Source organism: Sorex araneus, chromosome 8 (genome assembly GCF_027595985.1).
Source record: "Sorex araneus isolate mSorAra2 chromosome 8, mSorAra2.pri, whole genome shotgun sequence".
Lineage (NCBI taxonomy): Eukaryota > Metazoa > Chordata > Mammalia > Eulipotyphla > Soricidae > Sorex > Sorex araneus.
In genome coordinates, this window is record NC_073309.1 from 49,269,378 (window position 1) to 49,291,954 (window position 22,577).

Consider the following 22,577-nt stretch of genomic DNA (forward strand, 5'->3'; position numbering starts at 1 on the left):
TGTCAGCATGAAAATAAAATAAAAACCGCATCAAAGAAAGACAACAGAGTTGAATTACAAATTTATTCTACCCCTCTTCCCAGTCACAAATCTTTCATCTGGAACCACCCAATGGTTTTGTGCCCTGGGTGAGGGGATCCTCATTCCACTTCTCTCCCCAAACACTGGCCACACACGGGGCAAGTCTGAGTTCTAGCAGCCAGGAGGTGAGTCCCAGGTTGCAGTGCTGAGTTGGGGCTGGGAGCGTGGGCCCTGGCCCAGGAGCACCGCCCTCGAAATCTCCTTCCTGCTGGTGGGCCTTTGGATTTTCTTCTTGGTACCTCAGTTTCCTCAGTGACAAATGAAAGAAAACAATCTGGGGTACCTGGAAGCACTTAGAACACTTAGAACAGTGCCCAGCACCAAAGCAGCACCCAGTAGGGCCCTCCGCTCCGTCATCATCATCGCTGGCCTCAGGGTTCGGCGGCGAGCACTTGATTTGCACGAGGCCCCGGGTTCACTTCCTCACACCAGTCAGAAAAACATAAACATGATTGATAAGGATCACTATTTACCGCTGCAATGCGGGAGGGGGGGCAGCCCTGGCCGGGGGAGCAATGGCCGGTCCTCGAAGACACGCTGTGTGTGCTTGCTGGCTCAGCTCTCCTGCTGCTCCCAGTCACCTCCAGATACCCCCGCCAGGACCCCCTCGGCACCTCCTTGCCTTCTGGGAGGGCGGAAGATGCTGTTTCAGAAGCACAAACTCTGGGCTTGGGTCTGGCAGGAAGTTAAGTCACAACCCCTTGGACTGTCCTGGGGAAGTGAGGTGACGAGAACACACTCCCTTTCACATGTCGCAGGGGGCTGGGGGCACCCCAGTTCCATGCAGGCCTGTTCCCTCCCCTGAGACAGTCTCCTGGCCCCGCCCCCCAGCCCCCTACACCGAGGATAAGCTGGGGGCCTTCTCCCACCTGTTCCTCACTGGCTGTGGCCCTTCTCGGGGAGAGCTGGGGGATGTAGAGGTCTAAGCAGCAGGTCCCCCACAGAGGGACGTCCACATCCTAACCCCCAGCACCCATGAGGTCATTCAAGAAAGGGTCTCTGGGGGCTGGTTGGCAGGTGCCGTCGGGCCTGAGGGCAGCCCTAAAGTCCAAGATTTGGGCAGGGATGGAGGAGAGTCTAGAGGCCCCTGCCCCCAGTACCTGGGGGACTCAGGCGCCCCCAGACTCTGCCAAAGAGCAGAGTCCTGAGGACCCCCCAAGTTGGGGCCTCTGGAATACCCGAGGGGAACTGAGAGTAAATCCTTGTCTCTTGTGGCTGCAGCCGCAGGAAAAGAACTAAGAAGGTGGTGGGGGGTGGAGCTCCCGTGTGAAAGGGGGCTGGGGCGGGCGGGCGGGGTGGGCTGTGGGAAGGACATCAGGAAAGGCCCAGGGGCTCACTCCAGGCGAGGGGGGACGGGGGAGGCAGAGCTGGGTGCTCTGGGCAGAATCACAGCTCCCAGCACACTGTGGTGCACAGGGTACCCCCCTCTGTGCCCAGGTCGAGCACGCAGGTGTTACTGGGGCCTGGCCACGGGCCTCAGGGGCTGGTACCAGAGACGCCCGGAAGGGGAGGGGGATTCCGCTGTATGGGTTTCACGGTGGGTCCATGACGAACCCAGATTCTGTCTCCTCCGAGGAAGCGGGAGGCCCCGTGGGGCACCTCTGGACGCCGAGGGCAAGAAGGTGCCCCCAAACTGGGCCTGTGAGCCCTTGGGACTGCGGGAGCTCCGAAAGGGAGCCCTGGCCCCAGGGCGTGGGGGGCCACAGGGACCTGACTCGAGTCTGGGCGCCGCTGTTCCTCCGGCCGGATGTCCTGCTGCCAGGGCCCCGGGGTTTGGGGTGAGGAGTGGAGAGAGGCACACAAACGTCGGTACTGGGGGGCTTGGGGACAAGCACCCCCTGCGGCGGGCTGTTCTCCATGGGAGGGCACAGGCCAGCAGGGGTGACACCCGCCAGGCCACGGTCCCGAGGGAGCCATGGGGTCGGAGCTGGCCGGCCAGGGAGGAGGCCACGTCCAAGTTCCTGTCCTAGGCCCGGCGTGGGCACGTGCCCTGGGCCCCCAGCTGGGCCCGCACCTCCTGCATCTGGCGGCGCAGCTCGTCCAGGGCGGCCTGCGGGGAGCCCTGCGCCTGCAGCGCCTCCACGGCCAGCGCCAGGCGGCCCACCTCGTCCTGCAGGGCATCCCAGGCGGCGCGCTGCTCCTCGTCCTTCTTCCGCTGCTGCACCTGGTGGCGCCAGTACTCCAGCACCAGGCAGCCACCGCCCACCAGGAAGATGGTGGCCTCGCCCAGCAGCTCGGCGCCCAGGTCGGCCGCCGCCTCCTCGTTCAGCGGCTTGATGGCTGTGCCCCGGAAGCCCATGATGCGCATCTTGGTCCGCATCTCCACCCAGTGGTACACTGCAGGGCGGGGAGAGAGGGGTCAGCTCTGACTCCGGGGCGTCCCCCCCGCGCCCCCACCACCCCTCGGCACCGTAGGGTCCAGCTCAGAGCCACGGGGATCGGAAGCAAGGGGTGGACACGCATGCGATTTGGTCGTGTCTGTTACTTGGTCTGGGGGCCACTGGGGACGGAAGCCGGGCCTGCCCGCTGAGTGCACGCTCGGCCCGTCGAGCTCTCCCCAGTCCTGGGGTGCACTGTGCTTCGTTCTGTTTTCCGGGGCCACACTCGGCTGTGCTCAGGGAGCCATCCACGGTGCCGGGGTCAGAACCCGGGGCAGCTGCGTGAGAGGCGGGCGCCTTCCAACAGGCACAGGAGCGTCAGGCCTGCGCTGTCTGCTGGGGGGAGTGCTGTGAGCAGGGGGGTCTCCCTGTTGGGGTGCTGCTCTGGCCCCCGACTCGCCTGAGAACTCACAGGCCCCCAAAGATGCAGAAGGCGGGGGAGGGTGGGGGTGCCGCCATGCAGGGCGTAGAGGAGCGGGATCTGGGGGACTCAGGCACAGGAACACACCACGGGCATCTCTCTGTCACCAGGGGAGGACAGTGTGAGGAGGGGACAGGGGGGCAGAGCTGGCGCCTCTGCTCCCAGTGGCCTGACGGTGGCCGCCAGCTTGGGGGACATGCGGGGCCCACAAGGCGTCAGAGCAGCTCTGCTGTCCGTTACAGTGCTCGTTGTTCCTCTGGTTTTTATTCTTTTTCATTTTTTTTTCCTTTTTGGTCACACCTGGCTATGTACAGGGGATTACTCCTGGCTCTGCACTCAGGAATCACTCCTGGCGGTGCTCAGGAGACCGTATGGGATGCTGGGAATCGAACCCGGGTTGGCTGTGTGTAAAGCAAACACTGTACCTGCTGTGCTATTGCTGCAGCCCTTCTTAAATTTCTTAGAAATTTTTATCCCCTCCATTTTTGGGGGACACACTCAGCAGTGCTCAGGGGTAACTCATGGCTCTGCACTTGGGGATCACGCCTAGCGAGGCTTGGGGGACTGTATGGGATGCCGGGGATCAAACCTAGATTTGCCCCATTTAAGGTAAACGCCCTCCTGCTGTTCTGCAGCTCTGGCCCTCAGTCTCAATTCTTACACAGAAGGAAAAAGCGACTAAAAAAGCTGCAGCTCCCTGGACTGACCTCAGGGAAGGATGAAGGGGCAGCTCTTGGCAGAGGGCAGAGGAGGGACCCCAGCCCCACAGGCGGGTCCACGGGGCTGTTCCCCTCAGAGCAGTGGTCTGCAACCTCCACGCTCTCCCTGAACTCAGCAGGGCTCGCCGAGCTGTGAGACCAGTGCGGCTCTAGAGAAACGGGGAGGGCGGGGTCCTGCAGGCAGGACTGGGTGACGACCAGGCCCGCCTGGGTCCCGGGATCCAGACACTGCTCAGGGGGCCCAGTACCACCAGGATGGCCCAGACAGAAAAAAAAAAAAGAGCAAGGGAGGGTCCCGTGGTGTGATCACAAGCCAAGGGTCGGGGTCTCACAGTTCTGGTTCCTGGGGGGAATTGCGGGTGGGGGAGAAGAGACAATAGGGGCCACAGCATTCCAGGGGGGACCAATATGTCCCCGCTCCAGGCTGCTGGATGGAACCATGGGGTCTCTCGGGCTTCTGAACCCCACACTCTGTGCTGGCACAGCTTTGGCATGTCAGCCACACCTCATGAAGCCCTGAAAGCAACAGGGAGAAGAGTGGGCAGGGTGACCCCGACTCTGCACGCCCCCTAGGCCCTGCACGCACAACTGTGGCTCCTTGTGGAAAGGAGGAAAAAGGAAAGGGGCCGGGAGATGGCAGGGCCCGACCCGGATGCAGTCCCCAGAATGCCTCGGGCATCGCTGGAGGCAGCCCTGGAGGAGGAACCTGAGCACTGCTGAGGTGGTTTGAGAGAGCCCCCGTACCACAGGGCCCAGGCAGCGCCGCACCCTCCAGCCCCGCACTCTGGATTTTGTTTGGGGGCCACACCCAGCAGAGCTCAGGGCTGACTCCTGGCTCTGTGCTCAGGGATCACTCCTGGCAGTGCTCAGGGGACAATGCGAAATGCCACGGGTCAGATCTGGGTTGGCTGTGTGAAAAGCAGGCACCCCCTCCGCGCTGTGCTCTGGGATCAGCTGCTAATCTCGTACTCGGAACTGCCAGCCTGGTTAGCTCAGGAATCACTGCTGGGTCCCCGGGGCCTCTGGCGCACCATTTGGAAGGCCCCAAACCCCCAAATTAGAACATCTACCTTTTTTTTTTAAATCCAAAAAGATAAAGAAGGAACTGGAGCAACAGTACAGCAGGTAGGGTACTTGCCTTGCACACAGCCTACCCGGGTTCAATCCCTGGCACGGAAGTGATTCCTGAGTGTACAGCAGGAGGTAAGCGCTGAGCACTGCTGGGTGTGACCCCAAAACAAAAGATGTGGGGGGGGGGGGGAAGGAAGAAAGAAACAAGAGAGAATGAAGTGGGGCAGAGAAGAGAAGCTGGCCAGCAGGAAGGAGGCAGGGGGCCAAGTGCATCAGAGAGGGAATAAGCACATGGGGATGAGGGGAGACAGCGGCTGGTGCAGCAGAGGGGAGAGAGCCGGGGACCCCACCTGGGAGCCCCACCCGTCTCAGCTCTGCCCTCGGACAGCAGTTTCTGGACCAGTGAAGCCCGAGCCCCCGGATGGGTGGCAGGGGCTACTGTGGGCCCAGGAAGGAGCTTCTGCTCAGCCCGAGAACATTCCCACACCAGAATGTGACGCCCGCAGAAATGCCAGGATGGAGGCCGGACTCCAGGAAAGAGCCTGAACACTCCCCACTTCCCTCCTCGTCCAAGCCATGAAGGACTCGGGGTTCACCTGGCAGCCTCTGTCCAGGTTCCCGAGGAGGCCCAAGAGCCACTTCCCTCCCGTTTGCAGTCATAACACGTGAACACATAGCACAGCTAAGTCGAGCAGAGAAGCTTCCAGGCATGTCCGAGGGAGGAGACCAATGGCCAGGGAAGACCCAGTGTGAGTCCTGGAAGGTCCGGCCAGAGCTCTTTCTTCCCATCACCAGGACAAATTAAGGACCTCGGGAAGTTGGAGTCACCCCATAGCAGTTCTTCTTTTTCGTTTTGGGCCACACCTGGCTGGGCTCTGGGCTTACTCCTAGCAAGATAGAGGGTGGGGGGACAGCTGTAGGTGGTGCCCAGGGACTGAGCTACAGTTGGCCACATTCAAGGCCAGCGCCCTACCCACTGCACCATCTCTTTGGCCCCTATTGAGACACACTGGGCAGAGAACACTGAGGTGCTTCTGGTGCACAAGGTTCAAGATTTGTATCCAGAGCAAAAGCAGAAGCTTGAAAACTGAAGGGGGAGATGGTGACTTCACATGGGGCCATCTCAGTTTAGATGCCACCTAGTCACATGACTAAGGGCCCCAGGGCCAGGGCACAGGAGGAGGACCTGGCCTCATTTCCGAGGTATGAGGGCCCAAGAGATAGAATCTCTTTTCGATCACAAGAAAGCACCAGACCAACTCAGGCACAGAACCCTTGCCAAGAGGGCCAGGGCCACGGAGGGGCTGGCATGGGGGGACCAGTGGGGAACACACAGGCTGACACCAGAGGGCACCCCAGACGCTGGGCTGAGAGGTCAGGCAGGGCAGCCTGGGAAACAGGCCAGAGGCACATTGGGCGCTAGTCATCAGCCCCCGGTCCCTGCTGTCTGCATCGAAGGGGCCAAGTGACAAGGACCCCAGGGGCCCTGTACTGTATCACTCTCTCGTAAATCTCAACTGTGTCCAAAGGGAAAAGAATGTTTGTTTTAGACACGCAGGCCCCAGGTGGACAGTCAACGTCATCAATCAGTTACACACAGACAGGCACGTACAATCCCGCACGCACACACCAGCCCCCGGCAACGCTGCGGGGGAGGGCATGGGCCCTGCTGAGATCTGCCCGCACAGCGTAGGAGAGGTGTCCGGGAAAAGCTGGGGTGCCCCACACGGCTGCATTCAGGGCAAGAATGAGGGCGGCGTGATGGCAAACCCGCAGGCTTCTGTGTGTCTCCGGAATGCCCCCCAGTAACCCTGGAGGGGGTCAGAGGCGCAGGGAGACTTCCCGGCCCTTCCTTCAAGAACCACCCAAGGGGCCCCAGACAGTGCTCGAAGGGCTGGAAAGCAGGCTCTGCATGCAGGAGCCCCAAGTTTGATCTCCAGCATCATGTGGACCCCCAAACACCTCCAAAAGTGATCCCAAGCACTGCTGGGGGCTAACCCCCAACAAAAAAAAAAAACCAACTGATAGGTCAAATATTTTTCAAAAAAAGCGTAGTAAGTCAGGGGCTGGAGATGTAGCATAGCAGGGAGACGCTTGCTCTGGGTCAGATTATAGTTCCAACAACACAAGTTGAGTCGGGTTCAAGCCCCAGTGACCCATATGATCCCCCAATCCCTGCCAGGCATGATCCCCGCGCCCAAAGCCAGGAGTAAGACCTGAGCACCGCTGGGTATGCCCCAAATGCCCCAATATATTAGAGCCCCCAAGCCCCCGGCTCCTGGTTTGCTGGTGCATCTGGTGGGACACAGGTGTGCCAGAACTGCAATAAGGGGGGTGGCCCCTGGCCCGCTACAGCCAGCTGTGTGTATGACCCTGGGCAAGCACTGACACCAAGGTGATGTGGGCATGGCGACCCCTCTGATGAGCACCACAGTGACCCCCCCATGAGCACCACAGTGATCCTCCCATGAGAACCAGTAACCCTGTGAGCAGCACAGCAACCCCACCATGAACACCACAGTGACTCCCCGCAAGCACCACAGAGACCCCGCCATGAGCACTACAGTGACCTACAAGCACCCCAGCGACCCCGCAAGCACCACAGTGACCCCGTGAGAACCAGAGACCCTCCACAAGCACAGCAACCCCCCATGAGCAACACAGTGACCCCGTGAGCACCACAGCAACCCTGCAAGCACCACCACTAACTTCAAGTGCTGGCGGAGTGTGGGAGCTCAATGGCCAAGTGTGCAGGTATGAGCACAGGTGACCATGGAAGAAAGGAAGAGGAATCTTGGGGTAAGATTCCTCTCCCCCAGTGCCAGAGCCCAGAGAGGGGCATTCTGGGTGCTGCAATGTTCTCGTCTCAGACGCTGGCTGCATGGGCCCAGACACCCAGGCGCATGCATGGAATCTGCACGCCTCATGGCCTGGGCGCTGTGCCTCAGTGAAGGCGCTGAACTAACAGACTAGGTGCTAACAAGGAAGGGCAAGCGTGGAGTCTGGGGGGCGCTGTGGCCTGTGTCACCAGAGGATCAATGCTGAACAGTGTCTCAGCATAATCAATGATGATGCTGAGACATGTCCCCAGTATAAAGCAGGAGCAGATTATACACTTCCTGATCTGACAGCTGCCAGCACGGGCAAGAGGAACTGGGTCTCGGCAGTAAAAAAGTTTATATGATTTAAAAAAAAAAAAGAAAGAAAAGGGGCCAGAGAAACTGCACACAGCGGGGAGGGTGCTGGCCTTGCATGTGGCCAACCCAGGTTCAATGCATCCCATATGGTCCCTTGAGCTTCACCAAGAGTGATCCCTTAGCACAGAGCTAGTAGTGTTACCCGGGCACAGAGCAAGGAGTGATCCCCAAGCACAGAGCCAGGAGTGACCCCCAAGAGCAGAGCACCGCTAGATGAGGCTGAAAAAAAAAAGAAAAAGAAAAGACGTTAACACAGGTGTGTGTGTGTGGGCGTGGCAGGGGGCAGCGGGCTCAAAACCAAGCTTTGCATTCAGGAGGCCCAGGTTCCATTCCCAGCACTGCCTGGTCCCTGAGCATCACTGGCAATGACCCTTGAACATCCCTGGGTGTGTCCCCCACCCTGCTGCCACAAGTAAGTTAGCTTATTTTTTTGGCAGCCTTCAGGGGCCCCCTGACCCACACACCCTTTCCTGAGGATGATCCAGCCAACAGAAAACTCTCTTCAACAGTGCTTGGGGTGTCAGCAGACCTGGCCCCATCCTCCAGCTTTGGGGGACAAATGGCGATGCAGCGTGCACCAGAGAAGACGAGCCTGGGTCCTGGGGTGAGCACCTTAAGGACTCCCTCTTGCCCTCCGGCCCCCAAAGATGCCGGCTTCAGGCGGGGAGGGGGGACTAACCAGCCTGTCCCATTGGCCAATAAGAGCAATCGTCCACTAGCCAATCAGAGCCCTGCATCCCGACGGCCACGGCGATTGGCTTAGCGAGAGGATGAACGCTCGGCTGAGCCAATGCCATGCTCCTTGCCGTGGACAAAGCCCGCGGGGCGGAGCGCCGGGGAAGAAGGGCGGGTCTGCCCGCAGGTAACCGCCACACGCTCTGAGACAGAACTTGGGGTGCAGGGGACGACTGACTACAGCGTTAGTCATTCCTCTGCCAACGGTGCCTGGCACGCAGCAGGCACTAAATAAGGATTTGCTGAATGAGTGAATCACAGATCCTGAGCCGACCGCAGCACACCCTTGCCCCAGAAATAGTCCCCGCCCGCGGCCCTGCCCAGCCCGGAGAGACCAACCCCACGGGGTCCAGAGAGCCCTGGGAAGCCGCTCCTGGGCAAGGCTCTGCATACCCTGTACCTGGCGTCCTGGCTCTGCTCTATTCGCTGTATGACTATGCGCAAATCTCAGCCTCTGTTTCAAAAACAGGGACCTATCGCGGGACAGGCAATCCAGGGAATAAGGCATTTGCCAGGCACCACAAAGACCCAGGTTCCAGCCTTTTCTTTTCTTTCTTTCTTTCTTTTTTTTTTTTTAAGCTCTACGATGCTTAGGGGTCAGGGGCTCAGGGGCCGTATCCATATGGCCAAGGATTGGGGCTGGAGCGATAGCACAGCGGGTAGGGCTTTTGCCTTGCACGCGGCCGACCCGGGTTCAAATCCCAGCATCCCATATGGTTTCCTGAGCACCGCCAGGGGTAATTCCTGAGTGAAGAGCCAGGAATAACCCCTGTGCATCGTTGGGTGTGACCCAAAAACCAAAAAAAACAAAAACAAAAACATATGGCCAAGGCTTGAACCAGAGTTGGCTGCGTGTACGCAAGTGCCTTCCCCATCACTTTAGCCCCTCGATTTCTTTCCTTGTTTGTTTGGAGGCCACACGGGTGGTGCTCTGGAAACCACATGGAGTACTAGAAATGGAACAGGGGCTGGCCACATGCACAGCAAGTGCCCTACCCACTGCACTAGCTCTCCAGCCCTCCAGATCTGATCCCTGACCAGGCCAGGAGTAGCCCCTGAGCAGTGCTAGGGGTGGTCCCAACTCCTCCCCCTGAAAGAGGGGGTCCTGGTCCTTGGCTTGCAGAGATGCTGGACACAACCAGAGGAGACTCAGTGCTGCCTGCAGACTGGGAACAGGGTGGAACGACCTCAACTGGACTGTCGGGTTCTAGCAGCACCCCCCTTCCCACATCACCCCCACAACTGTCTACCTGGGAAGCCTGGGCAGGCTCTGCTGTTTGTGATAGTGTCCAAGGAGTACAGAAGATCAAATTAATATAGGAAAAGACAACTGCAGCCTGAGACCCTATTCAGTATCACAGAAAACACATGAGTGCCTTATTAGCACCACCCTCCCTGCCACTGGGGCCCAGGAGGGACAGCCACGGCCCAGACCCACCACAGTGCCAGGGCTACCTAAAGACTCAATTCTGGCCAGTGTCCCCATTGCAAGGGAGGTCCCTGAGAGCTTCTGAGGAAATACCTTCCTCCCTGAAAAAAGTTCTTTGCCCTAAGACCTCTCTTACTACACACACACACACACACACACACACACACACACACACACACACACACACTCTCTCACACTCTCTCTCATCCTCCCTTTAGAGACTGCAGAAGTGATGCTTGATGCTTGGAGCTCAAGCAGCTCTTTTCAGGCCTTGAGGACAGCTCCTGGATGAATACAGAAAATGGTAAAGACAGAGTCCTTAGGGCCCTAATGACATAACTAAGCTGCCAAACCGACCACAGAGCTCCCCATACCCCCAATAACCGGCTGCGGGGGGTGGTTTACATATCATTGTCCATACCAGGGATCAGACTTGGGGCCTCGCACCTACATGAAGAAGCCCACACACTACTGCCGACCCACATTCCCTCGCCCTACATTTTACTTTCATTTTCATCCCTCATCAGAGGGCCTCAAGGGGTCATCAAGACCACCTCCGCAGAGGAGGGTCATGGCCTCGATTTTTTGTTGTTGTTTTGAGATCACACCCAGCAGCACTCAGGGCTTACTCCTGGCTCTGCACTCAGGGATCACTCCTGGCAGGGCTCAGGGAACCACATGGGATGCTGGGGATCGAGCCTGGGCCAACTGTGCACAAAGCCAGCGCCCTTCCCGCTTTGCTATGGCCTCACTCCTGAGGCTTTCAGCCCTGGGAGCTGAGGTTTCCTGACTAGGCGTCAATTCATCCCTCATGCGCCCAGGCTGCCGTGTCTCTTGTTCCTTCTTTCAGAATGGTATGTTGGGGCTGGAGAGACAGTGCAGCAAGGAGGGTGCTTGCCTTGCATGCGGCCTATCTGGTTTTGATCCCCAGCATCCCACATGACCCTCATATGGTCTCCTGGGCATCGCAAGGAGTAATTCCTGAGTGCAGAGCTAGGAATAACCCCTGATGAGGTGTGCCTTCCCTCCCACCCTCCAAAATATCACTAAACCAAAACGGAGGTGCACTAGAGTTACCCATTCCCCATCCAGCAGAAACCAAATGCTAAAAGGCAGTCGCGGGCGCCCTCTGCTGCCCCCTCGCCGTATTGCAGCCTGGGGAAAGACTGGGATGGTTTCTCTTGTTCCAAATCCGAGGTCCCTCCCAAAGATTTCACAAACCCCAGTTTAATCCTCGGCGCCACATTAACCCCTGAGCATCACAGGGTGCAGCCCTAGGAGCCCCTGAGTCCTAGTAGGTGTGGCCCCGAAAGCTGGGTGGCCCTGAGCAGCACCCTGAGCTGCGCCCTGACACTGACCTGCCAGTAGGCCGAGAATGTCTAGAAGGGCGTCCTGAGTTTCCTGAGCACTGCTTGAGAGAACCCTCCTCCCCATAAAACAAACCAGCTGTCTGGAGAGCAAGTGGGGAGTGCATGTGCTTTGCAAGAGTGAACCCCTGAGTACAACCAGGTGTGGCACCACTAACCACCCCCCACAAAGTACTTTTAGGCATGGGGAGATCACTCATGGACTGGAGAAATGTATGTTTGGTTTGGGGGCCACACCCGGCAATGCTCAGGGCTTACCCCTGGCTCTGCACTCACATTCACTCCTGGCAGTGCTTGGGGGGCCGTATAGGATGCCAAGGATCAAACCTGGGTTGGCCGTATGCAAGGCAAACGCCCTATCACTTGGGGCCCCAACATGTGTTATTTGTTGGTTTCTGGGCCACACCTGGCAATGCTCAGCACTTACTCCTGACTCTACATGTAGGAATCACTCCTAGTGGTGCTCAGGGGACATGGGGTACCAGGGAACGAACACGGGTCAGTCATGTGCAAGGCAAACGCCCTCTCCGCTGTGCTATCGCTCCAGCCCCCTCCACCAGGCATGCTTTTAAACTCACAATCTTTACAGTCTTCGACCATGACTGTTGAACGCACAGGACATGGGAAATGTGTCTCAACCAGGAAGCGGGATGGAGACTGTGGGAGGTCACAGCACGAGACAGGCTGTCGTGAGCCCAGCCTGTCGTGGGGCACTCAGGACACTATGAACGGGACTCCAGGGAGTGAGCTGACTGCCAGTGGAGATCACTGCGCATCATCACTGCAAGAGTTAAAAATAAAAACACCTAGGGGCTGGAGCGATAGCACAGCGGGTAGGGCATTTGCCTTGCACGCGGCCAACCTGAGTTTGATTCCCAGCATCCCATATGGTCCCCCAAGCACCACCAGGAGTAATTCCTGAGTGCATGAATCACAATTGACCACTGTGCATCACTGGATGCAACCAAAAAAGAAAAAATAATAATAAAAACGCCCAACCTTTTGGGCATCTTCATAACTTCCAAGAGCACCCTAGGTAGCGAGCGGTGCACCCTGCACATCTCACGCGCCCCTGACAAGACTCTCGGTCTTGCAGACCCTCTGCTTGCTGTATTATTTATCGATTTATGGGGCCAACCCGGCCATGCTTGGAGGTTACTGCTGGCTCTGCACTCAGGAATTACTCCTGGTGGTGCTCAGGGACCACATGGGATGCTGGAGATCGAACCTGGGTCAGGGGAGTGCAAGGTAAGCACGCTCCCTGCTGCACCATCACTCTGGCCCCTTGTTTTCTATCTTGACGTGGGGCTACTCCCAACACTGCTCAGGGGACCAGGCACTGCCAGGATCAAACCTGGGGTTCCAGCATGCTGAGCCCTCAGAGCGCCCCCCCCCCTCCTCCCCGCCCTACAGCTATCTTGAATCTGGCGCTTCTCTGGTCCCTCTTCTGAGATCTGTTTTGTTTGAGGGCCACACCCAGGGATGCTCAGAGCTTGCTCCTGTCTCCAACATTTTCTTTTCAGGGAGCCTTCCAAATACTCCCCAGGGGACCAGGGAACACCAGAGCCATAGTGAGCGGGGCTTGGGGTGGGGGGAGTGTGGTTCTGGGACTGGGTGCGTGCATGGTCCTCTTTCCCTCTTTTTGGGGCGCAGCCAACCCCAGCAGTGCTGTGGAAGAAACTTCTCTGAGCAGGGTTCAGGGGAACGTGCAACATGAGAGGCTCAAAGCCAGGTCTCCAGCACAGGGCCAGAGTCATAGCACAGTAGGGAGGATGCCAACTGTCCTTGCACGTGGATGACCCAGGTTTGATCCCCAGCACCCCAGCATCAAGCACTGCCAGGAGTGATATCTAAGAGCAGAACCAAGAGTAACCTCCGAGCATCGCTGAGTGCGGCCCTCTAACAAACAAAAAAAAGCAGAGCTGGGGCTGGAGTGATAGCACAGCGGGTAGGGTGTTTGCCTTGCACGCGGCCGACCGGGGTTTGATTCCCAGCATCCCATATGGTCCCCTGAGCACCGCCAGGGGTGATTCCTGAGTGCAAAGCCAGGAGTGACCCCTGTGCATCGCCGGGTGTGACCCAAAAAGAAAAAAAAAAAAAAAAGCAGAGCTGACTATTGCCACCCCCTGCTGGTCAGTGCGAGTCGGACATGGGCACATGGAAATCCGTGCAGGGGAAAGAGAAGCCAAGGAGGTCCGAGGGTGGTGTGTTTGGAGAGACCGCCCGCCTGTCCAGACCCCAGGCCACCGGGCAGGCACTCAGCCAGGTCCAGACGGGGCTCTGGGAGGGTGAGCTCAGGAGAATGATGAGAACAGTGGAGCCGCGGCCAGGAACCGGGCTCAGCAGAGGAGCACTTGCTGTGAACAGGTTTCAGGTCCTGCATCACAGAAAAACAAAACCAAACAGTGATGGTGGTACCTGACAACTGTTCATTGAACACTCACACAGCACCCAAGGGCCTGGCATTACATACTGCTCCCCAGACGTGCACGCCAGGCATCAACAGGAAAATGTAATTTTCTGCCAACAAAACTGAGGCCCAGGGGGCTGGAGCAACAGCACAGCGGGTAGGGCGTTTGCATTGCACATGGCCAACCCGGGTTCGATTCCAAGCATCCCATATGGTCCACTGAGCACCACCAGGGGTAATTCCTGAGTGCAAAGCCAGGAGTAACCCATGAGCAGTACCAGGCCTGTGACCCAAAAAGAAAAAGGAAACAAACAAACAAAAAAAAAACTGAGGCCCAAAAATGACAAGGATTGCCGGGGATCACCTGGTCATCCCAGGAAGCAGCAGAACTAGGGTCACAGTTATAGTCCAGGTTCTCCTGCTCACTGCCCGCAGGCCCCCTCTGACGTCACCAAACTTGGATGACGTTGTGCACCAGGCCCACCCCCCCACCCCCCACACACACCAGGGGCAGTCACTGTGCAGAGGAGCAAACAGGTACTGAAGGATATAGGACAAGAACTGGTGTGGGGGGAGGCCCTCTCCGGAAGCAGAGAGGAACCAAGGACACACATGTTCACAGCCAGTGTTCGCTGGGGGTCAGGCCCGGGCTCCACCGGCTCCAGTGGCCTCGCAGCGGCAGCACTGGTACTGCCCTGGATGTGGAAGCCAAGGTCCACGCCCCAAGTGACAGGTGTATTAAAGGAGCCAAGATTCAAAGCAGCGGTGGGGGGTGGTCTCTGCAGCCAACCCCGTTTCATGTCCAGCACAGGCCCACTCCAGGTTCACACTGGTCCACAATCCACAGCGGGAATGTCAGGGTCCAAAGCCCGAGGCTTCTTCCCTCCTGGAAATATGGCTTGGGGGAGTCCGTTAGGACTACAGGAGAAATTCTGTTTGTTTGGTGATGCTCAGGGCTTCCATCTGGCTCTGCACTCAGGGATCACTCCTGGTGGTGCTCGGGGAACCAAATGGGATGCTGGGGATTGAACCTGGGTCATCCAGGTGCAAGGCAAGTGCCCTGGTACTACTGCTTCGGGCCCAATCACAGGAGAAACTGAGAGGTCCCAGATGGAAGGGAGGACAGGCTGTCCCGATCACTCTGGGCCTCCCAATGACTCCAGCCACCCATCAGCTGTCCAGGCACTCCACAGCAGAGTGAGAAATTTTAAAAGGCATCTATTCAGTCTCAAAGCCACTCACCTCTGCTCTGTGGGACCAGAAAACCAAGGGCAGCTCCTAGGCCTGTGAGGGAGCCTGCAAAGCCATGCATGGGAGAGAATCATCCCGCCAGCCGTGGAGCCACATGAACTGTCAGCTCCTCCAACAGGCAGCGGCTTCCAGTAGCTTAGCAGTCACATTCACAAACTGCCCCGGCACCAAGTAATCTCATCAATGGCCAAGACCCAGAGACTATAAACTAAAGCTCCTGGAAGAGAGTGCTGAAGAATGTCCTGACTCTGTGCCAGGCTGTCTTCACTGGGGCACATCGGAGGGGGGCGGGTTGAGTTTCCCTCCCTGCCCCAAGCTGGACCCTGGCAGCCAAAAATCTCCAGAACCCAACCACTGCCATGCCCAGGGGCACTCTCCATACTCTTGGACGAACCTCACCCAAGAGGAGACCAGCCTCACCCAAGACGGAATGAACCTCACCAGAGAGCGGACCAGCAGGAAAACCCACACATGCGGGAACCCGTGACTGAGATGTCCAAGCTCGCTTGGATCAGGACTGGGCCTCTTCCCCCCAGGTCCCCAGTTTTCCAGTAGCTTGGCAGCCACACCCACAAACTGCCCCCTGCACCATGTCATTTCATCAATGGCCAAGACCCAGAGACTATAAACTAAAGCTCTTGGAAGAGAACAACAAAGAATTTCCTGGACATTATGTTCTATCCATAACAAGCAACACAAAACAAATAGTCTAGCATTGCCTTTTTGTCAAGTTTGAGTGGTGGTGAGACTGATGTTGAAATATCGAATGTAACCAAAGTAGAGAGTGTGGGGGAAATTGTCTGCCACACAGGCAGGGGAAGGGTTGGAATGAAGGTGGGGGTGGGGGAATACTGGGGATTTTGGTGGTGGTGGAAAATGTGCACTGGTGAAGGGATGGGTGTTTGATGATTGTCGGACCAAAGCTCAAACATATCTGTATCTCATGGGGAATCAATAAAAAGGGGGGGAATAAAAATAAAATAAAATTAACATTCAGAATTCCACAAACACGAACATCCCATTGCTCATCGATTTGTTCGAGCGAGCACCAGTAAAAATAGTAATGCGGAGTTCATGCCCAATTCAATCAGCTTAATCAATGGCTGAATAAACAGCAGTACTCGTACATTATGGGGGGAAAAAAAGGCAGAGGCTTTGGAGCAGAGTCACAGGAAAACATGTAGGGTATTTGCCTTGCAAACTGCCAACCTGGGTTCGATCCCTTGCACACCATGGGATCCCATGAGCGCCTCCAGAAGTGATCCCTGAGAGCACTCAGGAGTCATCTCCGAGCACTGCTGGGTAGCTCCAAAACAGAACAAAATAAATCACCACCCAAAAAAGTGGATCCCACGCAGCTGGAACTATAGAACAGCGGGAAGGGCATTTGCCTCGCATGTGGCCAACCCAGGTTCGATCCTTGAGCACCGAGCACCGAGCACCACCAAGAGTGGTTCCTAAGTGATCCCTGAGGCACTGCAGCGACTCAAAAGGAGGGAAAAGAAAAAAAGCTAATCACACTCACTGAGTGCACTCCCCACCCCGCCCCAGAGACACGCACACAGAGAAAATAAACTGGATTTCCAGTAGGTGAATCCAATCAGAGAACAAGACCTTCCCTGCTCCAGCTTCCCCTGTGGGGAGACTCCCTACCGGGGACAAAGAGCCCCGGTCAAGGGCAGGGCGCTGGGCGTGGAGGTCAGCGGGACCAGGCGAGCACGAGCACGCAGGGCTGGGAAGTGGCAGCAGGCGGGCTGGGGGCGGTGGGAAGGGTTAGTGGAGTGAGGTGGCGGCGGCTCGGGGCAGACAGAGGTCAGCTGTTTCTCCAGCGAACCCTGAACCTCAGGAGCTGCCGCCACCCAGCTCACGGAAATCCCACTGACGGCTGCTGGGTTTTCCTGCCAAGGGGAAGAGGGTTTGTGTGGGTCCCAGGGCCTCACAAACAAAGAAACACACTGGCATGGGGTGCCCCAGGCAGGCCACTCCAGGTCGTGGGACAGACTAGGGACAGAGGCGTAGGGCCTGCCAAGAGAGCATAAGCCACGCCAGGCATGCTGCCCTGTGGGGCCCCTGAGTCAAGAGCTGAGATCTGGGGGCCCCGACGGTGGCAGAGGGACGGAGGTGAAGTGCGCCCATCTCCACACTCAGATGACAAAGACAGAACTGGACACAGAACTTTTTAAATTTTTTTTGCCTTTTTTTGAAGGGGGGGTCACAGCTGGTGATGCTCAGGGGTTACTCCTGGCTCTGCACTCAGCAATCACTCGTGGTGGTGCTGAAGGAACCATATGGGATGGCAGGGATCAAACCTGGGGTAGCAGCGTGCAAGGCAAACTCCCTCCTCACTGTCCTATCGCTCCGGCTTCATGGACACGGAACTTTTGCATGGGGCACAGCCCAGAGGTCAGACATGGGGGCCCTTATAAGCCCCCCCAATAAGCACACAAAGGAGTGTGGTAAGGCCTCAGCTAGCCCAGCCCTGCTGTATATTAAAGGGATTTTTAATGCAGAATCTGCGGCCAAGAGATAGTCCAGGGCGCAGGGTAAAGTGAATGCATGCGGCCACTGTCCCTGGTATGCTCCGTGGCACCAAAAGACAAAAAACTAAGCACATGATGCAAGGCCTGATCCTTGGACACTCTGGGATCCAGCAGGGGGGCACCTGCCTGGATCCCACAGTGTGGGGCCCTGGCCTCCATTCCCAGCACTGCCCCCACAAAGAGACCACAACAACAGGGAATCCAGTAAAACCTGCATCTGAGTGACTTGTGAAGGGAGAGCCCGCGGGGAATGACCGTGAGCACTGTCACCTTTCTCAGGCCGCCACAGACGGGCCACCTCTCCTCCTCCCATCCTGGTGCCCATCTCATGGCTCCATCTGCTTCTTGCTCCCTCCCGACCGAAAGGAAGGTCCCCCAGGACCAAATTTTTGGCAAGTTCTCTCTTTTTTTTTTTTTGCTTTTGGGTCACACCCGGCGATGCACAGGGGTTACTCCTGGCTCTGCACTCGGGAATTACTCCTGGCGGTGCTCAGGGGACCATATGGGATGCTGGGGATTGAACCCGGGTCGGCTGCATGCAAGACAAATGCCCTACCCACTGTGCTATCACTCCAGCCCCAAGCTGTCTACTTTTTACTTAATTGGGGGTACCCCCCAAATGAAATGATGGGGTGTGCAGTGACAGGGTCCGCACCCAAGGTGCGTGCTCACAAGTAGGTGCTCCAGCCCAAGGCGCTACCTCCCCACCAGCTTTTTTCTTCTCTACTGTCATCCGCAACAGAGCTGCTGACTGCAGCTCTCACCACACATCCCACTTTCTCTCCTAACTTACATGCTGCTATGGGAGCACTCCAAAAGGGGAGTAAGAAGAGACGGCTGAATGCCAGCAGACCCGGTGCCCCCCTTGCCTGGCACAGGGAAAGCTCATGAACACTGGGCAGAAGAAGAGACCGAAGGTCAGAGGGTTTCCGGGGCCTGCTCACGGGCCCCCCTTGCACGGGGTGGCAGTGCGGGGCTTGCCAATCCTGTCTCTGGCACAGACACAGTGTGTGACCCCCTTCCCTCTGCCCTTCTGGCCTCAATATTCTACCCACTGGGAAGTCACTTTCCCTCCCTGGTATCAGGGACACGCCAGACAGGTGACAGGGCACTCCTTGGTAAATCCAACATTAATCTGTTTGCTTTTTGGGGCCACACCCGGCAGTACTCAGGGCTTACTCCTGCCTCTGCGGTTCAGTAATTACTCATGGTCGGGCTTGTGGGACTATCTGGGGTGATAGGGACTGAACCCGGGTTGGCCACGTGCAAAGCAAGTACCATATTAGTTGCGCTCTCTCTCCGGGGATAGAACACTTAACATGTTTCCACCCCAAGATTGGCAGCTTGGGCGAAAAGTGCCCTCCCCCCTCCAATATCAAAGCACCAAGAATTCTAAGCATTAGAAAGCAAACTGGAGGTTATCAGAGGTAAAGAGGTGGGGGGCTATGCACACCCCTTAATTTGGCTTTTCCACAGTTCCTTCCTCAACCTCATTCCTAACCACCTGTCCTCTGCACCCAGGGCGGAGGCTCAAAAATGCTAAGTAGGCCGGAGTGGTAGTACAATGTGTAGGGAGACGGCCTTCCACATGACGGACCTGGTTCAATTCCCGCCATCCCATATAATCTCCAGAGCCCCAACAGGTGTGATCCTTGAGTACTGAGCCAGAGTAAGCCCCAAGCACTGCTGTTGGAAGGAAGTAAGGATGGAAGGAAGGAAAGAAGGAAAAAGAAAAAAACTAGCTAAATAAAATAATATTGGATGAATGAATGGTGGTTCTCCTAATAAGCAGATTGTCCTTTATTCTGAGCTTGCAAAGGCCTGTGACATAGAAGTACTTTTTCCAGTAGTCCATATATGAAGCTTACTAACTCCTAGCTCAGGGCCGGTGGCCCTCCTCCAGGTAGCCTTCCAGACTTCATGCCCCAAGTCCGGCAATCTGAGCTCTGGAGCTGCCACTTTCACCACTCCGGATCACAACTGTGTCTCCCAGTGCCCAGCCCAAAGCCTAAAACCGTTTATCTACTGAATGAGCTGGGGGTTAAAATTTAACTCTGGTTAAAATTATTTATTTTGCCAGAGTCTCAGGTCATGTCCCCGGATCCCAACCTTTGCCCAGAGTCGTACCCCGAACAGAGGTCTAGTTCCCGGAGTAAAATTGAGGCATAAAAAGATAATTTGCAAGCACTGTCGCCTCCTAGTAGAGTAGGGAAAACGAGTCACTGGCTAGCGTTTGGGAAGCAGAATAGCCCAAGGATTGGCCAGCTAAATGACCCCTTCAGTCCCTCTTCTAACCCGCCCCAAGCGCCTCTCCGTGCTGGAAAGCCCGCCCACATTGCTCCGGTCCCGCACGCTATTGACTCGCCAGGAGGTCAATCTCCACGCGCTCTCTTCCTCTATTGGCTGACACTCACTAACCGGGAGGCTGCGCCCTGCTCCGCCCCTGACGCACTCTCGCTATTTCTATTGGGCGCTACACATGCCCCTCTTTCCAGAAACTCTCCCTATAGGCTGCAGGACTTTGCCGGTTCGGGCCGTGATTGGTCCCTAGCAGAAGTCCATCCGCTGAGCAACCACCTGAGAGGGGTTAGAGGAAGGCAGGGCTGGAGGGACGTGGGGTCAGACTCACGCTGAGCCGGCGGGAGGCAGATATAGGTCTTGAAGAACTCGCTTCGGCGGGCGGCGTCCTTAATGCGGTTGGCAAGCGGCTTGCTGACCTGCCGGATGCCCAGGTACATCAGCTTCGCCATAGGGAACGCGCCCACCACCATCTTGGCGGTCGCACGGGCACGCGCTGCCCTCCTGACTGGGCGGGGCGCGCCGGGCTCGGCCTCCTCCCCCGCCCGCCCTCGCCGTGCGTGCGTGCGTACGTCGGCGCGAGCGTCCGCCCGGCCGACCTGCAGGGGCGCCTGACGTCACCGCGTCGGCGCTGGCGCCGCGTCATATGCAAATTAGGCGGAAGCGAGGCGGCGCCGTTAAACGGCCGCTGGCGGGAGCGGGCCCGCGTTCCCACGCCCTCCGCCGCGCTGTCACTGCGTGTCCTCGTGACGTCACGGACCCAGGTGGCGCCTCCGCCCGGCGCTCTTCATCATTCCTAATTAGGGCTAATGGGGCTCGAATAACATATCCCCATCAGGCTGGCGCTCTCCCTGGGAGTCCGCGCGGGGCTGGCATCTCATCTCGGCTCCCGCCATTCACTCGCGAGTCTTTTAGACTTCTCAGCCGCCGTCGCCCCCTCCCCCAAACGGGCATCATAGCAGCACTTGATCGCGTCGCTCTGGCCATTGCTGAGGTTGGCATGTGAATCTGGAGTGTACAAATAGCCTTCAACCATGTTAGTGGCTTAGAATGCTGCCAGTTACAGCCATGATAATAAGCACACCATCAGTAGCTTATTAGTATACAGGGTTGAACGTGGAGTTCACGCTCATTCCGTTGTTGCCCTGGGAAGACATCCAGAGCTGCTGATCCAGCCCTCTTTAAATGGCAGGGAAACTGAGCCACAGAGAGAGGACAGGGAGCTGGCACAGGCCCCTCCGCCTTAGGAGGCTGATAGTACAGCATTTTGGATAATGAAATTATACCCGTCCTCAAACCGTCCTGCTTCCTCCACTGGGGGGGTGAAGGTCCCCGGGGATCTGGCTCCAGAAGGAGTTAAAGAACATGTCCCAGACTGTTCTCTTTACCCAGCAGGGAGCTAAATCATATAAACAAGGCCAGGAAGGGGTGGAGAGAAATTCCTGGATGGTGGCGTGCTGGTGGGTAAAGAGATTCTGAGGGAGAGAAGGCACGATTGATGGGGAAGAGGAAAATGGGGTGGAGGGCAAACAGGGCATTTCTCTGAATCCTGAGCATCCTTTGCTTAAACCTCAGCACTGATGGGCATCCATTTCTCCATCTGGAATGGCAAAGAATCTAGGGAAAAAATCACCCCTAAATCGTCTAAACGGGGCTGAAGCAATAGTACAAGTAGGGTTCCAGCACTACATATGGTTCTCTGAGCCTAACCTGAGTGCAGAGCCAGAAGTAAGCCCTGAGCACCACCAGGTGTGGTCGAAAACCAGAAAAAAAAAAATACAGATAATCCAAATGTCAAAGATGCTAAGATCCATAAAAACACCCTCTCCCAGGCTAGTGCGAGAACTGTACCAGCTGGACACACATTGCACAGAGAGAATAATCCAAATGTCTAAGATGCCAAGATCCATAAAAACACCCTCTCCCAGGCTAGTGCGAGAACTGTACCACCTGGACACACATTGCACATAGAGAAAGCAGAGGCTGGATCTCAGCATTGTGTGACCATCCAAGCAGGGAGCTGGGAATAGCCCCCTGAGCACTGTGGATGTGACTCAAACCACAAAACCAAAAAAAAAAAAAAAAAAAGAACCCTCCTTCCCTTTCCTTAGGATTACTTCTGGACCAGAATTGGGAGGAGGATACCTGGGGGCTAATTCAAGGTTCTTCATCAAGATTGTTATGGGAGGGGCTGCAGAGATAGCACAGCTGGTAGGGCACTTGCCTTGCACTCCCCCAACCCACGTTCAATCCCTGGCATCCCATAGGGGTCCCCCAAGCACTGCCAGGAGTAATTTCTGAGTGCAGAGCCAGGAGTAAGCCCTGAACATCACCAGGTGTGACCCCACCCCCCCAAAAAAAAAGATTACAAAATCTCTCATGGGACCAGTTCCCTGCCTATTTTACAAAAGAGGCTGGAAAGAATTTATCCCAAGTTCTAGAGATAATTGACATGGAGCTAAGGCTGAGATTTTATCAGAACTAACCCAGGGTTTTCTGTTCTTGGAGACCCAAGGACCCACTGGGGGCAGCTATCCTCCAATGATGAATTGCGATTCCAGGGCTAGGGAGACGGCTCAGATGGTTGGCCACATGCTTGGTGTGAAGGAGCCCTCAGTTTGATCCCCCAAATCATGTGCCCTCCCCGCCACACCCCACCCCAGGAGCTGTGGCTCAAAAA

General features: G+C 56.8%; 1 protein-coding gene across 1 annotated transcript; it reads right to left on the reverse strand.

Annotated features, from left to right (window-relative positions):
• Window positions 1–49: 49 nt before the first annotated feature.
• Window positions 50–20,505, reverse strand: LOC101537454 (optic atrophy 3 protein-like). The gene is made up of 2 exons (XM_004607730.2): window positions 20,229–20,505; window positions 50–2,418 (listed from the first exon to the last, which is right to left on the reverse strand). Exons 1-2 carry the CDS (start codon window positions 20,368–20,370, stop codon window positions 2,048–2,050), a joined length of 513 nt encoding a protein of 170 aa, XP_004607787.1. The 5' UTR covers window positions 20,371–20,505; the 3' UTR covers window positions 50–2,047.
• Between the last annotated feature and the right edge of the window lie 2,072 nt (window positions 20,506–22,577).